Here is a 23,580-nt window from a genome sequence, read left to right as displayed (position 1 = left end):
GACAGGCTGCTCCATCATGATGGCACCTGCCCAGGATGCAGTACTCAGGAAGGACTGTCCATTTTTACACTCTGTAATTCTCTTCCTAACTGGCAGCTACTGTACTGGGCTTCCTTAAAATTGTTCCTCTGTCACTGTGTCACTAAACTGAGGTGCCCAGAGATCATAAATTGCTGTGTGTGAGTGACTTTTCCACACAGAATTTAAACACTGGCGGGATATTGTTTACCCTCATTTTATACTGCATTTTAGACTTCAAATGCCAGGTACTTAACGGGCAATAAACCAGGGCCCCATATTGTATTTAACTCCAGACCCATCCAGCTAAGATGCTCAGTAACCTGAAGGACATTAAAGAAAATGACATCAGGGGGTTGAATGGAAGTTTTGACAATCCCAAGTAGACTTAAAGCAAGCAGAACCTTAAGGAACACGATACCACACATTATAAATTCTTCCTTTTCTCAAGTGCCTAACCATCAAAAAAGACCATAAAAAAAGAAATGTTTTTATTTAACTTTCAAGTTCCTTTTGCTCTAGAACCTAGGATGCGTCAGTGTCTCTAATAGGCTTGAAATCCTCTAAACAAGATCAATGTTATTTCTGGAACTCAGGAAGCAGTAAATCAAACTAAGGATGATAAAGTAAGATATTCCAACAAAGCCTTAGGCTTGCAGGCCTCACAAGGTACAATACAACCTTTCTAAACCCATGAAAGAATACAACTAAAACACTGGCTCTGTGTGGTCAGTGACTTAGTACTAGTCAAGGAAGCTTTTCCATAAAAGCAATGCCCTACCCTCCGTCACCGGCTTCCCTGGTGGCTCAGTGGTAAAGAATCCTCCCGCCAGTGCAGGGGACGCAGGTTTGATCCCTGAGTTGGGAAGATACCCTAGAGAAGGAAATGGCAACCCACTTCAGCAGTCTTGCCTGAGAAATCCCATGGACAGAGGAGCTTGGTGGGCTATAGTCCATGGGGTCTCAAAAAAAGAGTCAGACATGACTTAGTGACTAAACAACAACACACTTATGTTTTATGTTAGTTACCTCAGTTGTGTCCAGTTCTTCATGAACCCATGGACTGTGGCCCACCAAGGCTCCTCTGTCCATGGAATTCTTTAGGCAAGAATACTGGAGTGGGTTGCCATTCCCTTCTCCAGGGGATCTTCCTGACCCAAGAATTGAACGTGGATCTCCTGCACCGCAGGCAGATCTTTACCATCTGAACCACCAGGGAAGCCCACTTATATTTTATATATATGAAAAAAGTGGTTACTGTTCCAGGCACTTAATTAATTTTGCTAGTAGGTTAATGTAACTGCTAAGTCATTTCAGTCGTGTCCGACTCTGTGCGACCCCATAGACGGCAGCCCACCAGGCTCCCCTGTCCCTGGGATTCTCCAGGCAAGAACACTTGAGTGGGTTGCCATTTCCTTCTCCAATGCATGAAAGTGAAAAGTGAAACGGAAGTTGCTCAGTCGTGTCCGACCCTCAGCGACCCCATGGAATGCAGCCTTCCAGGCTCCTCCATCCTTGGGATTTTCCAGGCAAGAGTACTGGAGTGGGGTGCCATTGCCTTCTCCAAGCCATATGCAAAACAGCTCCATCTATAGCAAGAGCTAAGAGTTATATCAACAGCTAGTTTGTGCTACACACTACACTCTGCCTTTTATTATACCCTCAAAGCAAGCCTCTAAAGTAGGTACTATTACTGTTCTTATTTTAAAGATGGGAAACAGAGGAAGAGAAGTTAAGGGAAGTATACAATTAAAGACCTAGGTAAGTGGGAGAACTGGAAATCAAAATCCAGTTCCGATTCCAGAACTCAAGCCCTTAATTCCCATGCTAATCTTCTAGTGTGTGCTAACACCCATTGCTTAAGGCTAAGCATTTATGTTACATTACCCTCCAAGCAACCCTTAAAGGTGGGCATTGTTGCTTTGGGACAGAAAATTGAAGCCACAGGAGATAAAGAGTTCTGATCAAATCCCACAGCTTTAGACAATATTCCTTAAAAAAAACAAAAAACAAACAAAAAAAAACTTAAATTGCAGCCTTACTTTAATTAACTACATAAAAAAAAAGTTCCTATAGGAAAGAGTCAATGATTAAAAAATTATTGGGTCATTTTCATTATTCTTTCTGAGGCTAAGGTGTATTTTGTTATTAACAATCACACCATTGCCTGAAGTGTCTCTAGTAAAGTAAATGTTGCTCAGTCGTGTCCGACTCTTTGCGACCCCATGGACTGTAGCCTACCAGGTTCCTCCGTCCATGGGATTTTCCAGGCAAGAATCCTGGAGTGGGTTGCCATTTCCATCTTCAGGAGATCTTCCCAACCCAGGGATCGAACCCAGGTCTCCTGCATTGTAGGCAGACGCTTTACCATCTGAGCCACCAGGGAAGTGTCTCTATGTGATTGCAAATGTGTCTTTTGCCCAAATGCTATTTACTACATACAAAACAGCTTTAAATCCTTCCCTGAACAACACACGTTCAAACCCAATCAATCTTCTCTACAGAGGACAACACCCTCCAGACGTGTTAACTTCATTATATAATATTTAATGAAGTTTTCTAGTTATAAATAGAACATATTCTGTGTAAAATCTATAGACGTCTATCTGTGTTCCTGTGTTTTTTATTCTATGTCTGGTGTGTATGTGTGTGTCTATACACAAAAATAAAATTTCAAAAATTGTGTTTTAAACATACTTTCGTAACATACCTTCATTACATAAAATATTAACATTTATCTATTCCATAACACATTAATCTTTTAAAAATCATTTTTATTGTGAATAAGACAAACCACATAACCACTTTGATTACCAAACAGAATACTCCTGGGATCCGAAAAGGCATTCTGTCTGATGGGCACCCTTTCTCTCTCCAGATGAATCTGATCTAACACAGTGTGTATTCTTTTGCATCTGTCTTCTTTTACTCAATATGTCTACGTAAGTGACTCTTGTTAATGCTGCTGCTGCTGCTGCTAAGTCGCTTCAGTCGTGTCCGACTCTATGCGACCCCACAGATGGCAGCCCACCAGGCTCCGCCCAGGATTCTCCAGGCAAGAACACTGGAGTGGGTTGCCATTTCCTTCTCCAATGCATGAAAGGGAAAAGTGAAAGTGAAGTCGCTCAGTTCTGTCTGACTCTGAGCGACCCCATGGACTGCAGCCTACCAGGCTCCTCTGTCCATGGGATTTTCCAGGCAGAAGTACTGGAGTGGGGTGCCATTGCCTTCTCCTTGTTAATGTTAAGTACAGTTAATTCATTTCCATTGCTGTATGGTATATTCTATTGTATAAGTACACTCCACATTTATCTATTCAATTGACGAACCTCTGAACTGTTTCTAGTCTTTTGCAATGAGAATGATGCTGCTGTGAACATTTCTGCATGTTTTCTGGGACATGTGTGTACACATTTCTGATAGGTATAAATGTGGAGTAGAATTCTGGACCATCTGATATGCAAATCTCTAGCTTTAGAGTATCTAACTGTGAAACAATTTTCAAAGTATTTGTAACAATTTTCAGCTCCTGCCAACACTAAATGAGAGCTCTCAATGCTAAACAGCCTTGTCACACCTTCAAGTTAATGGCTTGTATTTCCATTTTCTTTCTAGTGTTTTCTGGAGTGCTGAAATTTTTAATTTTGATGAAGTCCAATGTAGCAATTCTTTATTATTGTTACCTTTTATGTGTGTCGTGTGTCTTTTCTGAGACATCTTTGCCTATTCACAGTCATGAAGATAATTTTGCATGTTTTCTTTTAGAAGCTTAAGAATACTAGGTTGATGATCTATCTTGAGTTAATTAATGAACTGAGATAGGAGCCACATTTTGCTTTTGTTATTTTTGTACACATATCCAGTTGGTCACACCACCATTTACCCATGAACTATCATGTTACCTATGAGGAAACCAAATATCTAAGGGTCTATTTTGGGACTCTCTAATCTGTTCCACTGATTTATATGTTTATCTTTGCACAGATATCACATTGATCTGATTTACTTTTGGCAAAGTCTGTACATTTAAAGTATGTTCTAATATATTTAGGTTTAAGTTTATATCTTACTGAAAGCTAATTTTCTTAGTCACCATACACTTCTTTTTTTGTATTCTTTTATGCTGAAGCTGAAACTCCAATACTTTGGCCACCTCATGCGAAGAGTTGACTCATTGGAAAAGACCCTGATGCTGGGAGGGATTGGGGGCAGGAGGAAGAGGGGACAACAGAGGATGAGATGGCTGGATGGCATCACCAACTCGATGGACATGAGTTTGGGTAGACTCTGGGAGTTGGTGACAGACAGGGAGGCCTGGTGGGCTGCAATTCATGGGGTTACAAATAGTCTAACACTACTGAGCGACTGAACTGAATTGAACTGAAAGTGATTTCGTACTTATTTTTCATTATTTTCCCTGTCAACTTGGAAGTTATATATTCTTATACTATTAATAGTTATCCTGCATAAACACATGCCCAAGTTAAACTTGGTGATTAACTGCTGCCTGGAAAATACAAAAACTTTACATCACTATCTATACTTCTTCCATTCTGATATATAGGACATTACTGACATTGTTTTAATTCTACATACATCTTAAAATTCACAAGACACTGCTGTTGTTTTATAAAGATTCTGTTCATTCTGATATACTCACATATGTAGCATTTCATTGCCCTTCCTTCCTTTTCCATCTGCAATAACCTTCTTCTAATAATTCAATCAATGCAGATGGGTTGTGATATCAAATTCTGGTCTTTTAATGATAATGTACCCTATGTCTCTATCTAGTTTTAATATTTTAAAAAAAAAACTTCACTTAGGAGTTTTAACTCTGGCATTTAGTAAACTCCTGCTTACAGTTTGTTGCACTTAAGTACATGACAATTATTTTTTCAAACTTGCTTTAACACTTTTTCTCTCCTGCCCAAGACTCCAAATGAGTCTGTGTTAACCTTCCCTCCTGTAAGCTCCATCTCTTATTCTCTCTTCATATTTTATATCTTTTTGTTATTCTGTATTACATTATGGGTATTTCCCTCTCATCTATCCTCCAGTTCACTATTTCTCTCTTCAGTAATGTCTACCTTGCTATTAAATACATCCACTGAATTAAATCCATCCAATTTCAATTACTGTGTTTGTAGATACTCTACTTGATTCTTTTTCAAGTAAGTTCCCTACGAACTTTCAATCTTCTTTTTTAACATCTTGAATAAGCTACACTTATAAAAATTCTGTTTAGGTAGTTCCAATCGCCAGAGCCCTGATAAGTCTATTTCTACAGTTTTCACTGGCCTCCATTTATGTTGTCACGTCTTCTTACGTGACTGAGTATCTCCCTTGATGTGCCACACTATGTGAAAAACTGCTTTATGAAAAATATGAATATGCAAATGGTTAACTGTCTCCAGTGGGGATTCTGATTTGATTCTGGGAGCGCTAGGAGTCTAGGATCACCTTCGTCCAATTACACGTATTAAATTTTTAGGCCAATGAGGTAAATTTGAAGGTAAAATACAGTAATGTAGAGCCCTTTTACTTCCAGTGCACATTAACTCCTAGGATATAGTCTTTTAGGGGGAACCCCCAACACCTAAGAAAGAGAATGAGATCGTTGGATGGCATCACTGATTCAGTAGACATGAGTTTGAGCAAATTCCATGAGACAGTGAAGGACAGGGAAGCCTGGCATGCTGCAGTCCATCTGGTCACAAAGAGTTGGACATAATTGAGCGACTGAACAACAACAACTCAATGACTGGGACATTTGCAAGAGTTCCCACTTCTGGTAGACCCTATATTCAAGGATCTCTAAACCTTGTCTTCCAGCTCTATAAAGCTGTCAAAGGTTGTGTTCAGGACTTGGCTAGACTATATCTGCTGAAAAGGTAATTAAGTTAGAATTCAATGCTTAAACCGTTAGTCCCCCAATCCCTTATTTTAAAAAATTAAGGCATTACTAACTAACCAATAAATTAAATAAGAAATCACAATGGAAATAACAACAACAAAACATAAAATTGAGCACTGACAGTAGTGCATTTCAACAGTTGAGGGAAATACATTGCATTAATTAAATATAAGGGGGAAAAATAAACATTTTATTCTAGGAAGTTCTAGCAAACTGAAGATCCCAGAAAACAAAAGAGGAAAAGAAATAAAAGAATCAGAAAGGAAAGAAAGAAATCAAAGCCTCCCTATTTGAAGACGAGAAGGCTTAGAAACAACAAGAGAATCTATAAACAAAGGTTTTAAACACTAATAAGACATCTCAGAAAAGTAACTGGATATAAGATTAATATAAAAAGGAAATAAAATTCTTATAAAACAGTAAAATTAAATTAGCAAATAGAATAGAAAAATGGATCTCATTCACAATAAAAAAAAAACCATAAAGTACTGACATATATATTTAACAAAAATGTGTAAAATCTTTGAAGAAAACCATAAAACCTCACTGAAGAGTACAAAAGAGTTCCTGATGAAGATATAAGATATTTTCACAAAGAAAATTCCAAGAGTAAAAAGATAGTATTAATTAAAGTGTTAATTCTCTATATATTAATCTATGATTTTAATTAAAATCCAACCAAATTCACTAGTTTTCTGGTGGAATGTGATAAATTTATCTTAAAACTCAGGAAGAAAAATCATGTCAGAAATAGTCAATAAATTCTGAAAAGCAAAAATAGTGCTTTCTTACTCTATCAGGTACCAACATGGATTATATTTCAAAAACATTTACCAAAAAAAGCATGCTATAGAATTATACACATATTTGTTCCCACTTATATAAAATATAAGAATAGCAAAATATAATTACCTTTTTGCTCATGGACGTTTATGGATATAGCAAAAGAAATACATGAGGCTAAAACATTAAACTCAAGAAAATGGTTACCTCAGGTGAAAGAGAAGAGGAAAGAAATCAAAGTGTGATACAATTTTTTTAAAAAATAAAAATCTTAAAGGCTATAAATTGTTGATACCATCAGAATATTTCATTTCTGTAAAAGTAAAAAGCATCTGAAACAAATATAAACAGAGGTAGATTCAGAGTTTATTATACTATTCTCTACTCTCTGTATGCTATATTTCATAATAAAATTAAATAAGTAGGAGAAGAATAATGAAAAGAATTGAAAAGGAGCCAGATAAACTGATCTAAGTTTTTTTTCTGCTCTAAGTCCTGCCCTAATCTAAACGTTCTTATTTAATTAGAGGCTTAAGTATCTACACTTTTTTCCTAATTTGGGTTTTAACTTTTTAGAATGAGCCATAACATAAACAAGATAAAGAATAAGAAGCCTGGGTGAAAGACACTTAATTTTGTTTCCAAGACTAGATATTGGGTCATCTTCCTCTAAAGCAATCCCAATGACTTCAACACAATGTAACAGATATAGTACAGTACAGTGTTAGTAGCTCAGCTGTGTCCAACTCTTTGTGATCCCACGGACTGCAGCCACCAGGTTCCTTCCTCTGTCCATGGAATTCTCCAGGAAAGAATACTGGAGTGGATTGCCATGCCCTGCTCCAGAGGATCTTCTTGACCCAGGGTTTGAACCTGGGTCTCCCACACTGCAGGCAAATTCTTTACTGTCTGAGCTACCAGGGAAGTGCTGTACAAAATACTTATTGATTCTTTCTTCCTGTAATGATTTCTTCTTTCATTCGTTAATAAGTCAGCTAAAACTACATAATTAGAAATCCTTAAATCTGTAGTAATTTTATTATGATTGCTAGAAAGAGTAAAAGAGAAAGAGAAAGTTAACTATAGATAATCTGATAACACAAATGCACTCATCCCACATGCTACTAAGGTAATGCTCAAAATTCTCCAAGCCAGGCTTCAGCAATACATGAACCGTGAACTTCCAGATGTTCAAGCTGGTTTTAGAAAAGGCAGAGGAACCAGAGATCAAATTACCAACATTTGCTGGATCATGGAAAAAGCAAGAGAGTTTCAGAAAAACATCTATTTCTGCTTTATTGACTATGCCAAAGCCTTTGACTGTGTGGATCACAATAAACTGTGGAAAATTCTGAAAGATATGGGAATACCAGACCATCTGACCTGCCTCTTGAGAAATCTGTATGCAGATCAGGAAGCAACAGTTAGAATTGGACATGGAACAACAGACTGGTTCCAAATTAGAAAAGGAGTACGTAAAGGCTGTATATTGTCACTGCTTATTTAACTTATATGCAGAGTACATCATCAGAAACGCTGGGCTGGATGAAGTACAAGGTGGAATCAAGATTGCCGGGAGAAATATCAATAACCTCAGATATGCAGATGACACCACCATTAGGTCAGAAAGTGAAGAAGAACTAAAGAGCCTCTTGATGAAAGTGAAAGAGAAGAGTGAAAAAGTTGGCTTAAAGCTCAACATTCAGAAAACTAAGATCATGGAATCTGGTTCCATCACTTCATGGCAAATAGATGGGGAAACAGTGGAAACAGTGGCAGACTTTGTTTTGGGCTCCAAAATCACTACAGATGGTGATTGCAGCTATGAAATTAAAAGATACTTACTCCTTGGAAGGAAAGTTATGACCAACCTAGACAGCACATTAAAAAGCAGAGACATTACTTTGCCAACAAAGGTCCATCTAGTCAAGGCTATGGTTTTTCCACTGTCATGTATGGATGTGAGAGTTGGACAATAAAGAAAGCTGAGCACCGAAGAATTGATGCTTTTGAACTGTGGTGTTGGAGAAGACTCTTGAGAGTCCCTTGGACTGCAAGGAGATCCAACCAGTCCATCCTAAAGGAGATCAATCCTGAGTGTTCATTGGAAAGACTGATGTTGAAGCTGAAACGCCAATATTTTGGCCACCTGCTGTGCAGAGCTGATTCATTTGAAAAGACCCAGATGCTGGGAAAGATTGAAGCCGGGAGGAGAAGGGGACAACAGAGGATGAGATGGTCGGATGGCATCACCGACTCAATGGACCTGAGTCTGGGTAAACTACAGGAGTTGCTGATGGACAGGGAAGCCTGGCGTGCTGCAGTCCATGAGGTCGCAAAGAGTTGGACGTGACTGAGTGACTGAACTGAACTGAATCTGATAACAGTAGCCTATATGTTAAGATATTTGTAATCCTTCCCATGTTGGTTAAAACTCAACTTCCTTCCACCTCTGCATGAAGTATTATCTAATCTATCTTCCATCCTTTCCTCTCCTCTGGCTATTCTTCGTTTACTTCCGAGCATGCTTCTGTCTTCTTAAGCCACAACCTGCCTAAGGTTCAAACTACTGTCCACTGTTTCCGTTCACTACCAAATGTTTTTGTCTGGGGGGTCTTTGTTCAATAAATCTTATTCAGCCTCCACCCAATGGCAATCTCACTTCTACCCTCACTTGTTAACTAAAACAAAGATACACAGAGACTTTCTCACCACCAAACACCAAAGACATACTTCTTACTTTAGCTGATCTCATTGCATTATTTTACACTATTAAATCAAGCTATTTTAATGAAGGGAATCCTTTAAGAGACATAGACCAAGGCCAACCCTCTCATTTTAAAAATGACAAAAGTAAAGGTCATAGAGATGAAATCACTGCCCAAAGTTACACAAAGGATTATTTTACACCAGGTACCTGTAAATCTAGGAAAAAATAAGTTGTGCTACAAGCAGGACTTAGTGGAGGAATACTTAGCCATGTTATCTTAATAGATGAGAATATCACATATTTTCAATGCAGTTTTACTATTTAAGTCATCATAATGTTTCTGTGACCAATGTGTATAAATTAAAACACAAACAAATCAAAAAGCAAAATATAACACAAATTATATCAGCAGTAGACCCCAACCCCCAAGTTCCCACTTTTTACCACCAAAAGATAAAATGAATAAGAGATCAAAATTCTGAATTTTACTTCTCAATGACAGTTCTTTTTACTATAAATGCAAATTTTATATGATCTTACAATGTGGAAAGTGATTCTTTTTCCAGGTAATGTGCACTTCCCCTGACTTAGGACCATTTGTTAGCCCTTTGGAATACTACTTTTCTCTTATAAATTTCTCATGGACATTTTTACATATTCCACAGTTATTTTTTAAACAATAGGGAGCATCAAAAGTTGTACTGTTAAGGAAGCATGGTAGGAATTGTCTTTATTCCTGAGGTGCTTAAATTCTAATTGGAAAAAAAATCATACTTGAAGTCTCAGTTTTACCATCTGTATACAGATTCCATGACTTTAGAGTCCATTTTCACCTTGAAAGTTTCTGCGATTCTTATCAGTTCTACAACTCCAAAATTTAGATTTCTTAAATTTCTCTCTGCTTACAGCCCTAAAACTTTTAAATATAGCTTATCAGAAAACTGTGCCTTGGTTCTCATAATAATGACGTGTACTCGTGTTGACACTGGACACTTCTGTATGGGCCTAATATAGCAGGTCTATTCTAGGTTAATAGCTAGAGTGATTAAATTGTTTATTAAGACTTCTAGGCATTTAAAGTAATCAGACCACAGTATGAGAACATGGGAGGAAAATAATTAACTCCTTTCATTCACTATTGATTATAAGGTACCACATCTCCCACTAGAGGTTAAATAATCACTTCATGGGTCTAGCACCACAACTATTTCATTGACGAAATCCCAGTCTCCCACAAATTACCTTATTTTTTGATTCAGACTGAACACACATACTTAATGAAAGAATCAACAGATCTTTGCCTGAAACGCTGATTTTTAAAAAATATGTGTGTAAGTATATAAATACATAAATAAATATAAATATTTAACCTCACAATTCTCCAAGTACTGACAGACTTTTTCTTTCTTTCTTTTTTTTTTTTTTGAGAAGGTCTCTAGTTCCAACTAGGTAATCCCAGACAAGTATGTCATCAGGACCTATAACAACATCTCTCTGCAGCAACTTCAAATCGAATGTTTTACCTGGCTCTCAAGATTTTTCATCATGGTGGCCAATGTTGAGGAAAACAGAGGTAATCCTTACTCTTAAAATAAGTTTAGTTTTAGAAAAATATTTGTCAAAGGGGTTAAAAATACAAGCCTTAGACCAAAAATAGCACCCAGTAACACTGTTCATTTTCCTCAGTAAAACTGAGTGCTGAAAAGATTACAGATTCTGACCAACCTTTAGATAATTTTCTTAAAACAGTTATTTATCAAAACCAAGTGAATTAATTTCACTCTCTGAAGTCTTTACTGAAAATTAAAATTTAAGAAGATATACAGATGGCTAATAAACACATGAAAAGATGTTCAACTTTTATTAGAGCTCATTATTAGGGAAATGCAAATCAAAATTACAATGAGGTATCACCTCACCCCAATCAGAATGGTCATTATCAAAAAAATCTACACATTCTGGAGAGGGTGTGGAGAAAAGGAAACCCTCTTGCACTACTGGTGGGAAGCTAAATTGATACAGCCACTGTGGAGAACAGTATAGAGATTCCTTAAAAAACTAGGAATAAAACTACCATATGTCCCAACAATCCCACTACTGGGCATATACCCTGCTGCTGCTAAGTCGCTTCAGTTGTGTCCGACTCTGTGCGACCGCATAGATGGAAGCCCACCAGATTCCCCCGTCCCTGGGATTCTCCAGGCAAGAACACTGGAGTGGGTTGCCATTACCTTCTCCAATGCATGAAAGTGAAGAGTGAAAGGGAAGTTACTCAGTCGTGTCCAACTCTTCGTAACCCCATGGACTGCAGCCTACCAGTCTCCTCCACCCATGGGATTTTCCAGGCAAGAGTACTAGAGTGGGGTGCCATTGCCTTCTCTGAGGAAACCATAATGGAAAAAGACACATGTACACCAAAGTTCATTGCAGCACTATTTACAAGAGCTGGGACATGGAAGCAGCCTAGATGTCTGCTGACAGATGAATGGATAAAGAAGTTGTAGTACATAAACACAATTACTTAGCCATAAAAGAACATTTGAGTCCGTTCTAATGAGATAGATGAACCTAGAGCCTATTATTGGAGAAGGCGATGGCACCCCACTCCAGTACTTTTGCCTAGAAAAATCCCATGGATGGAGGAGCCTGGTAGGCTGCAGTCCATGGTGTCTCGAAGAGTTGGACACGACTGAGCGACTTCACTTTCACTTTTCACTTTCATGCATTGGAAAACGAAATGGCAACCCACTCCAGTGTTCTTGCCTGGAGAATCTCAGGGACGGGGAAGCCTGGTGGGCTGCCGTCTATGGGGTCGCACAGAGTCGGACACGACTGAAGCGACTTAGCAGCAGCAGCAGCAGCAGCAGAGCCTATTATACAGAGTGAAGTAAGTCGGAAAGAGAAAAACAAATATCATATATTAATGCATATATACGGAATCTAGACAGATGGTACTGATGAACATATACGCAGGGCAGGAATGGAAACGCACACATAGTGAACAGACTTGTGAACACAGTGGGGGAAGAAGAGGATGGGATGAATTGGGAAAGGAGCAGTGAAACATATACATTATCATGGATAAAACAGAGAGCCAATGAGAATTTGATGTATGACAGGCAGGGAGCTCCAACTGGTGCTCTGTGACAACCTAGAGGGGTAGGATGGGGTGGAAGGTGGGAGGGAAGTTCAGGAGGGAGGTAACGTATGTATACCTATGGCTGATTCATGTTGATGTATAGCAGAAACCAACACAATATTGTAAAGCAATTCCTCCATTTAAAACTAAATACATTTAATAATAAAAAAAATTTACTAAACATCCTACCATAGTAAAACATTTTAGTTTGCTATGACTGCTGTAAGAAATAACCATGTATTTGAAGAAGGGACCTTTGAGAGGTAATTACGGTTAGATTAAGTATTGAGTCCTTATGAGGCGACTAGTGACCCTCAGAGAAGAAGAAGAGGAAAAGAGAGATCACTCTGAAAGCATGCACCAAGGAAAGGTCAAGTGAGGACACGGAGAAGGTGGCCGACCACAAGCCAGAAAGAAAGTCCTCACCAGGACCCGGCCAGGCTGGCACCCTGATCTTGCACTTCCATTCTCCAGAACTGTGAGAAAATAAATGTCTGCTGTCTAATCCATTCAGTCTATGGTATTTTGTTATGACAGCCCAAAATAAAGTAGACATTCAAGGTCCTTTCACAATAAGGCCGCACTTTGAAAGCTAATGATTGATCACTCACTTCTCCAAGAGTCCCTGATAGCTAGCTAATTCTTCAAATTTTAGGTCTGGGTCAGGCTCTCCTGAGTTCTTTCCTAACTCTGAGTCTCTTCCTTGGGAAATAGATTTCTAAAAATGTCCCCACCCCTTTAAAAATGCCCCCACATCAGCTTATTACTTATACTGAGTTTTATGAAACAAGTTAATTTTACTTCATGTTGCCCAACTTTTTCCCCTTTGAATTTCAAATATTTTCTGGGCTTGTTTATACAGAAAATGCTAATGCTTTGAATGGATCTCTTTTCTCAGGGAATTTCTTAGTTTATGAAATCCTGCGAGAATACCAAGTCATTTTGCCAACTCATCATCACAAGTAAATGAATGAACATCTAGAGGCTAATTTAATTCTGTGACCAAAATGTTACTTATCTATGTCTAAGAAATACAATTGCTTTTGTAACCTTTTCACAAGGTAAAAGTTTAGAATATTGTTTAAAACCATTTAAACATTTGCTTATCCTTTTTTTTCTATATAAAAATATATATTCTGCTCTCCTAATTTTTCTTAATAAGTCACAGAGATCTTATATAAAACTAGTAAAAATAACTGACTAACTTTATAATGATTATCATTTATAAAGATCAAACTATCATCTTTACCACTTTCTTCCCAAATATATTTTTGGTTTTATTAACATAATGGTATTAATAGCCTCATACCCTTTCTCTGTCTTTTAGCCCATATTCCCAACCCCCAATTACCAAACTGATGCTTTGCATTTAAGAATTTAACAAGGAAATGCAGGAATTGGCATAAAAGTAACTTCCTGAATGACTTAATGCTTCTACATAGCCTAAGTAGTGTTCCTGTGAGAACAGCAAACTATTCTAAGCTTTAGAAGCTATATTCTCCCTACTACATTAGTTTGAAAAAAACTGTAGATTTTCAACCTTCTCTAAAAACATCATCATCATGATATGGGCTATAATTATTCTAGAACCACCCCACATTAATAATAAATGCTGGGAATATTAAAACAATAAATGGAATGCCTTAAAATGCATTAAACCCTTCTCTTATTAAATGCAAAATTTTAACTCTTACCACAAGCCTTTTATTTTTAATTCACAATCAAATTCTTCTGGCAGTTAATCTCAGTACTTAATGTCATTCACTCCAATAAAACCAACCTTAAACGGCTGCAAATGCCTTCCCTACTTCTCTCCATGTTTTAAGAGAAACCAGAGGAGGAGCCGACTCAATGGACATGAGTTTGAGCAAGCTCCAGGAGATGGAGAAGAACAGGGAAGCCTGGCGTGCAGCAGTCCATGGGGTTGCAAAGAGTCGGACATGACTGAGCAACTGAACAAGCAGAGGAGCAGAGATGGAGCTCAGTTGCTAAGACATACATAACACAGTTATGCTCTGTTATACACAAACTTTCACGAGAATATCTGATTCGTGACTTTTCCCCATTTCTGTTGAACTCTATCAGTCTAATTAAAAGTTGGCACTCAACAAACACCACTGATTGTGGTGATGACAATGACACAGATAGCAACATTGGCGGACAGCTTCTTAGGTACCACACCATTCTATCTAATTATCATTACTATAATAATAAAAATACTAGAAGTATTTGGGAAAGGGCTTCCCTGGTGGCTCAGCAATGAAGAACCCACCTGCCAATACAGAAGACTTAGGTTCAGTCCCTGGGTTGGGAAGATCCCCTGGAGAAGGAAGTGGCAACCCGCTCCAGTACTCTTGCCTGGAAAATCCCATGGACAGAGGAGCCTGGCGGCTACAGTCCATGGGGTTGTAGAGTCAAGACATGATTTAGGAACTAAACAACAATATTTGAGAAACTGAGGGGACTGGAGAAGTATCTTATCCAAATTAACACAGCCAGCATGTGAACACAGTTTGCCCTCAAACTCTGGGTTCTTAATACAGCATCCAAATGATAAAGTACAGTATTTCAGTACCACAAGATTCTTAGTTGCACAGAATCTAGTTTCAGCAGAAAAGAGGAGTTACTAAAGACTTTTAGACAGCTCATGGAATCACTTGCAGGATCAGAAAGTCAGGCTCAGAGTCCTCCTAATCAAGAAGAATGCCTAAGCCACTCGGCAGAAGAGCTTCTGTGAGTCAGCACAGCCGCCCCCATGCTCCTGCCCACAGCGCTGAGAGTTCCGCCAGTGGGGCCTCCAACACTGGTCACTCCTACTGCAACACTGGCCAGAAGACTGGATCCTGAACACAAAAGGTTTCTACTTCTTCACGGTTGGCATATCTGAACTCATCACCAGTAAAGTTCACATGTTCCTCCTGGCTATATATGAATACAGTTTTAGCCATAATTTGAAGTTATATTTACACTGTGTTTATAAGCACAGATTGAAGTAAGCATATGTCCAAGGCCTATAAATGAAGACATAACCATAAAAAAAAAATGTAAGAGTTTGGGGTTATAGGTAATTTCTTTACTCCTTTTCCCCCTCCCTGGTTTTACTGTTTTTTATGTAAGAAATAAAAATTCAGAGGGGAAAAATATACCTTTTCCTTGAGATATAAACAATATCCCTAAAAATGTGACTGGGTATCATGTGTGTTCTCAAAAAACACTACCGAACCAGAAAACACAACAGCAACTTGTTCTTATTCTATAGAACTGCAGCTTCTGTTGTATTACTGTATGAGATTTTCCCGAAATTTAATGTGCCCAGTGTATCAGCAGCTCCAAAGAACTGTGTGTCTCAATATTTTAATAGAAAAGCCTGATTTTGATATAAGACACTTATATTCTCTTTTCAGTGTCATAACAACCTCCTGAGGCTTGCACTCCTTCTCCGGATCAGAGGGAGCCAGGAGGCCGTCTTCGCTGATACAAACCTCAAGGTGATTCAGGACAGGACCCCACAGGGGCCTCTCTGCTCCACACTGGCCCACCCACAAGATACCTACCTTGGCTTCCTCTCAATCTGTTCTATACCAGTTAACAGGGAGACAGGGAAACCCACAGGCAGGCCCATCAGCTCCAGCCGTCCTGGCAAGCCTGCTTCACTCCACCGAAGTAAACTGGACCACGCCCAGCTTTGCCCTACAAGTGCCAGTAAAAGTGCTGGAAAATCTATTCTGAATATAAACTCTTTCAGCTCTGAGGTCCAGATATGAAGGAACACATACTGAAATCTACTTTCAAGCATAAGCATGCCGAAAAGAATCCAATGCAGGTAACACTATGGTGAAAGAAACAGACACCTTACTTTCAAAAGTTTTCCTCTTCAAGTTTCCCACACATAAAATTCTAACCACTCATAGGGTAGTCATCATTTCAATGAATTGTGTCCAGTGAAAAAGGAAAAAGAAAGATACATTCACCATGAGGCTAATTTATGGTCTCACTAAATCCAGTGGTTTGAAGGATTTCATTTAGTCTATCATGAATTCTTAGACCAAAGCAATTCTATTAAAAGCTCTTGATGGTGGGGGCTTGGCAGGGGGACCCTGAACTTGGGTCAGCCAACAAAAGCTTTCCCTAAATATTATCCTTTTATGAGATAACACATTTCCCACAATTTTGAAACACTAACATCAATGAATGTGTCCCTCTAAATAAGAAGACAACAAAATTAATTTTTAAATAATTTTTTTTTGCAATACTTAGTATCAGCTGGATAAGACTAACACTACTGTATGCAGATTAGAAAATGCAGGCTTAAAAAAAGTTATCCAAAGCATACATAGATGCTTCTAGGTCAAAACTCAATCCTAGAGCTCCAAATCCTTGAGATTCAGCTCCTCCCTGCTCACCTGCCCACCTCTGTCTAAAATGCAGCTCTCATCCTCGTGGCTAAAAGATGGCATCTCCCTTCCAGATAATGACATGAAGGAAAAGTCTGTATCATGATTTACAGTTTCCTGTATACACACTCAATATGCTTTTCTCCTGGTTTCTCTGTACTTTGCTCACTGATCCAATGTTAGACTTGGCTGAAACACCACAGAGTTACATGTTCTCCTTCAGAATTTCTTTTGGAATACAAATATGGAATATACCTTTGAATTACTAAAATGACTACATTAAAACTGGACTGGACTGAATTCTGACAATTATAAAATGTCTCAGGAAGAAAATCAGAGGAAAAACATGTGGCTGCAAACCCAAAAAGCAAACAAAACAGCTCGGAAAGCCCATGTTCTTAAAAATCTTAATTTTAAGTGTTCAAAAATATTCTTAGAAGGATCTTTCACTGGCTCTTGGGAGACCAGCACTGCTGTTTCAAGGGCTCTCAATAGAATTACTTTGGTCTAAGAGTTCACGAAACCCTTCAGATTTCTGGATTTAGTGAGCCCATAAATAAGTCTCATGTTGAATTTTAATTTAAAGTATTCTTCCTTTCTTTGTTTGCTTTTTTTTTTTTTTTCATTACACTCTGAATAATTTACAGCAGGGGTTCCTTTTTATCTTTGTATCTTTTTAACTTTATAACACCAACATCTACCACAGGCTCTGGTACATAACAGCCTTTAAAATGATTACTTAAATGAAGAGTAACTCTCCTCCTCCCATTCCTGAGTATGCACTCAGCCCTTTTCCGACACACACATCATTTTAAGAGAAAACGTAAAAACAGTGCAATTCACAGACACACAGAATATTCATTAAGACAGCATTTGGGGATATCCCTGTGGTGGTGGTCCAGTGGTTAAGATGCCACATTTCCCTTGCAAAGGACATGGGTTCAATCACTGGTCAGGAAACTATGATCCCACATGCCCACACGGTGGCCAAAAAAAAAAAAAAAAAGACATGTGAACACATGACTGAGCAGTGCTAAAGGAAAGACTTTTTGTTTCCAATAACTACGGTGCCTTATAACCAGTGATTTTAAGCTTCACATAAGAATAAGAGAGTAGCATGCTCCTAATTAATTTTTAAAGCCTAGAAATTTGGGCCATACTAAATACAGGAGAAACATCCAGTATGATCTGGCCTGTGTTGTCACTTTGATAAAAAGATCACCACATCACAAAGTTCATAACAACCAACTATTATTTTTAAAAGACATCAATAAATAGTGAGATTAAAAAAAAATGATAGTGATATGGATGACCTCAGGCAAGCAACATCCATGGCTAGACTATGAATAAATGAGGATGCCTGAAAAGAGCAGTGATCTGTTCATTATCTAATCAGTATCCTCACCCTAACCAAACTCCTATCTTTACAACATCTGGGTAGACAATGCCAAGAGGTAGTCATTGCAGGAAATCTGTGAAAGCCAAATTTGACTCTTGACTCAATCAGGCCAAATCCACAACCAGTAAAGTAGAGATGGTGGGGTAACCTTACTGAAGAGCCATACGACTCCCCAGCAATCTGCAAGGTAATAAGAACTTTGAAATAGCTCTGAATACGGTGAGAAATGTGGTCTGATCTACCTATACCTTGACCTTATACCCCAGGATTTCAATCTGAGAAAACTCTGCATTTCTACCTCTACATCAGATGGGCTGATGTTCAGCTGCAAGGGATAAAAAAAAATCCAAAATAACTTTGGATTGAACAGGGCACAAATTTGTCTCTTCCAACATAGCAATTCTACTTCAGGGAGCCCCAGGGACCACAGCTCCTTCCAGCTCAACACTCTGGATGGCATTACTAGGGTGCAGGCCTCACCCCCATAGTTAAGATAGCAGCTTCCTAATTCTAGGCAGCAAATAGGAGAAGGGACCCTGAAGAAAAGTGGCAAAGGCTGTCTCTCAAGGAAGGCTCCACAGAAAACCTTCATGAAGCCTGCACTTAATCCACAACAGCCAGAACTCAGTGCCATGGCCACACTAGCTGTGAGGGAGCCTCTGTCTGGGAAGCCATATGCCTGGTCAAAATGAGAGGACTCCATCCCTATGGAAGAAGGAGAGAACAGATACTGGGGAATCTAGTTTCTGCCACAAGCGCAGGACTCTACAAGTGAACTCGACAATCACCAACCAAGCTGCTGTAACAGTCAACAGTGCAACATGGCTAAAAGTTAATTCCCCACTTCAAAGTTGTCTTGATTCCCCTCTTATTTAGTAAATTCAAGCCACTTTAAACTTTTGGCATATGCTATTCCTTTGAGAGGACTCTCCAGTCATTATTATGATGGATTTCAGTTCTCCAACACCATTGGTAAGCAACAGACTCTAGAGTTGGAAATAACACCAATTTCCAAATGTGCTATTCATTTGATAAAAGACAAAGCCCTCTTCAATGTTTTCAGTTCAAGACACTATCTCCTCAGTATAATATTTACTGTCTTTAGGAATGAAGTATTTGACTCTCAAAACTCAAAACTTTTCCCCCTCTTCTCATTTGAGATAATTATAATACTGGAAAAATTAAAAAGCAACTTGTTTTATGAGACATGAATGTTGCATTTCATTTCAAAAGAGAAGGAGGTATACCAACCATTCAACTGAGCCACAATGATTTTCTACAAATCTTTTCAGTCTCTCTTCACTTCACTAAATCCAGTACTTGATTTTGTATGTTAAGTAACTACACATTTAGAAGCCACTCCTAGTAAGTGTCCAGTTTATATATTCAGTAATTCAACAAATATTTATCAAGCATCTGTTTGTTAACACACTCCATGTGCTGAAGAGTAGACTCTCAAAAAGAATGTTGCATAAGACTCTGCCTCCCCAAGTTTTTGCTAAGCAAAAAACACAGTTACTTTCAGAAATGAAGAACGCCCTACTGTTTCCGTACAGCATATACCTATTGTGTTCAGTGAGTACAGTAAGTTTCTAAGAAGTGAAAAGACAAAAAAAAAAAAAAAAGTCTTCTTATACTAAGCTCTTTCAAATGATTTGATAAAATGTACCCTGGCACAAAATGGTATGCAGATAATTTGGGTGACATAATTCCAAGAGAAGGAGTCAGAAGTATCATCACTCTTCTAACCTTGACCCTGAATTTGGTCTAAAACTTTCATAAGTTTTTAGTAGCATGTGAAAACAGATGATGCTGGAACACACGAAAATGGCGACATTTAAAATTCATAGTAGCGAAAAATCATTACTTTTCCCACCGGATCCCTTGAACTTTAATAATGTCTGACCTGGTTGGCTAATAAGTTCTAAAAGCAGACAGAGGAAAATTGCCAATATTAGACACAACTGGAGTAATTTTTCATTTAGAAGGATTTTTACAAGTTCTCTTAAAAACAGGTCACCAATTCCGTAGACACTTAATTTTCTTGAGACGGTACCCACTGGAGAGAACAGGTGTCTTAGTATATGCAAAATAGAATTCAGCTGAAAACTAGACTTCATATATTCATATTATCCTTATACAAAAAGTAAAAATAAACACACACACACAGTTATATACACACCAATCCAAATCAAAGAAGGTGTGGCAAAGGAGACGTGAAAGAAACTTACTCATTTCCCAAGATGAACAGCACAAAAGCTCATTAACTGTCCTAAAAGGTGATACACTATATAGATGAGACTGGATAAAAAGGCTAGATAATCACACATTTATAATTTTCACATTACACAAATGAAAAGATTTATAAAGATACAATTTAAGAGTTTACCTTGCTTAAGTCACTTAAAAGAAGCAAAGTGACAAGAGGAGCAAGCAATTAGCTGCTTCTTCCAAGACTACAATTCCAAGCTGCTTTCTTACAGGCCCCTTGTTTTAGTCAAATGTCATTTCAACTTGCAATTATCCTTGTGCTTTGATGAGGCTGTCATCTGTTTTGTCTTTAATGCAAATACCTGCTTACTGATTGAAAATTTCTCAGGTTATGGTTTAAATGGTTGCCTAGATGTTGCTTGTAAAGGACTTGGACAATTCATTCACTCTTTAGGACCCCTTAGATAATATTCAGCCAGAATAGTTCTAGGGTGTGCGCCCTGCTCAGAAAATTCAAGAGCTAGTAGTGTAGTCTCACAGAGAACTGGACAAGGGAGAGGTTCTCATTTAGTTTCTCTCCCAGAGATTGTCAGAAATTTCCTTTCACAGCTTTACAAAAACACCAGCTTTTGGACTGGCAGAGCACTGCACCTCTCTTAAGAGCTTTTATGCAGCCTTCATGTATCTTCACAGCTTCTCTGTGCAAAGAAGAGGAACTCCTGCTATTCACACTGACAAACTAGAGTTTCCAGAGAGTTCAGTGACTTGCCCAAGGCCATGCTATCTGACAAAGTGAAAGTAAAGTCGCTCAGTTGTGTCCGACTCTGTGATCCCGTGGACTGTGGTCCGCCAGGCTCCTCTGTCCATGGGATTCTCCAGGCAAGAATATTGGAGTGGGTTGCCGTTTTCTTCTCCAGGGGATCGAACCCAGGTCTCCTGCATTGCAGGCAGATGCTTTATCCTCTGAGCCACAAGGGAAGCCCATGCTATCTGACAAGACAGCTGCAAAACTGGCTTTGGAGGCCAGATCTCCAGTCCTGTCTTAGATCTGCAGGCCTGGATCTAGCAGCCTGGGAAAGGTGACGGATTCTTTGCCATGTTCACCTTAAACAACACATTTCATAAACCATACCTGACTACAATTGCATTTTTAAAAGCAATGGAACTCAGTTCAAGTTTTTTCAAGTTGATAGGGCCCAGATTATTTATAGTTATTTTTAAAAATTATACTTTTACTGAGTTGCACAATTTTTTATCTTTTAGCATTTACTAACATAGCTCATATCAGAATATCACTTAATTTTAGAGGATACAATCAAGATATGTTTATGTGCATAATTTTAAAAGGCAAAGGGAAATATTAAAATAATCTAACATTTAAGCTGTATTCAAGAGATGGCTTGCCAATTTTTTTTCAATTTAATATATTATCTGAAGAAAAGCACCTTTCACCAAAACAGTACGTTTTATCAAACAGAAAGAAATTCATGAAAGAACAATAATATTTTCTTTACAAGAAGGTTACAGATATTGTCACATTGATTTTCTATACTCTCCTTCTGGAAATAAGATCCTTTTAAAAGAATAAGCCAAACTTACCATCAAAAAACTAAAAAACTAGGAGAAAATACTTGCAGATCATATATATCTAATAAGGGACTTGTGTCAAGAATACACAGTACTCTTACAACTCAGTAATAATAAAAAGACAGCCTAAGTAGGCAAAGAATGTGAACAGACAGTATTCCAAAGAAAATATATATACAAATAACCAGTAAGCACAGGAAAAGATTCTCAACACCATTAGGCCCAGAGGAAATGGAAATCAAAACCGCAAGAAGATACCACTTCATATCCAGTAGGATGGCTATAATAAAAAAGACAGACAATACACAAGTGTTGGCAAAGATGTTGAGAAACTAGAACCTCATACGTTGCTGGTGGGAATATAAAATGGTGCAGACATGCTGGAAAACAGTATGATAATTCCTCAAAATGTGAAATCATATTACCCAGAAATTTTACTCCTAGGTCTCTACCCAAAGGAAATAAAAAACATATGATAACAGGAAACCAACACACAAATGTTCATAGAAATGTTACATATTCATAATAGTTAAAGAACAGAAACGACCAAATATTCACAAACTGATGAATGGATGAACAGAATGCAGTATAGTCACACAATGGATTATTCAGCAATAAAGAAAGCAATAACAAGAATGAATCTCAAAAACATTATGCTAAGTTAAAGAAGCCAGTCATATTCTATACTACTTAAATAAAATGTTCAGAAAGGTAAATCTATAGAGACAGAGAGTAAAACAGTGGTTGCCTAGGGCTAGGGTGAGCAAAAGTAGAAATGAAGAGTGATTGTTAATGGGTATCCAGGTTCTTTTGGGGATGATGAAATCTTCTAGACTTTGATAATGGTGATGGTTGCACAACTCTGTGAATAAACTAATTTCTAAACCACTGAATTGTACACTTTAAAGGAGTGTTATGTATGTGAATTTTATATCTCAAGAAAAATTACAATGAAAAAATTAGTATTTATATAACATAAAATTATTTAATTTCAAATTATAAAGTAAATAGAAAGGAAAAGAAAGCAAAGAAAAAGAAGGAAAAAGAAAAGTAGATCAATCTCAAAGAAGAGGTCATGATCATGGACCCATGTCTCCGATGAGATCAAGCCCCCAGATGGAACAGAGCCACATATACATTAAGCCACAGGAAGTAAGGTATTTGATCCTATATTCTGTATTGCAAAACTTTTAAGCAAAATATGCTCTTTACTTTATTTTTCCCATAACTTATGTTAAATACTGCAAAATTATGCCCTCAAATTCTTCTGCGAACTACTTGACGGATGTTCCTCATGGTTCATTTCCCTGAGACACCAGAGAAGATGGTAACATTTCCATGATCACAATCTGGGCCCTTAAGCTATCCTCAATTAGGGGTGCCACTTCCCATCCAACTGACAATTTGCTAAGGTAACAGTGG

The 23,580-nt window shown here is 38.0% G+C and overlaps 1 protein-coding gene across 4 annotated transcripts in view; it reads right to left on the bottom strand.

The window, feature by feature from the left end:
• The window catches only part of LOC104991636 (chromosome unknown open reading frame, human C15orf41), a 234,391-nt gene that overhangs the window by 181,260 nt on the left and 29,551 nt on the right, over positions 1–23,580 (bottom strand). For 2 of the 4 annotated variants that reach the window (XM_010844193.1, XM_010844192.1), the window contains exon 1: positions 16,122–16,747. The exons of the other annotated variants lie outside the window; for them this stretch is intronic. In XM_010844193.1, the coding sequence (XP_010842495.1) occupies positions 16,122–16,369 (248 nt within the window). In that variant the 5' untranslated portion in view covers positions 16,370–16,747. Of the gene's footprint in view, positions 1–16,121; positions 16,748–23,580 lie in introns of those variants that run through there. 4 annotated transcript variants of the gene reach the window in all.

This window comes from Bison bison, unplaced genomic scaffold (assembly GCF_000754665.1).
Source record: "Bison bison bison isolate TAMUID 2011002044 unplaced genomic scaffold, Bison_UMD1.0 scf7180017864197, whole genome shotgun sequence".
Taxonomy (NCBI): domain Eukaryota; kingdom Metazoa; phylum Chordata; class Mammalia; order Artiodactyla; family Bovidae; genus Bison; species Bison bison.
The sequence above is the reverse complement of the archived record's forward strand: the minus strand, read 5'-3'. Positions and strand labels throughout refer to the sequence as shown.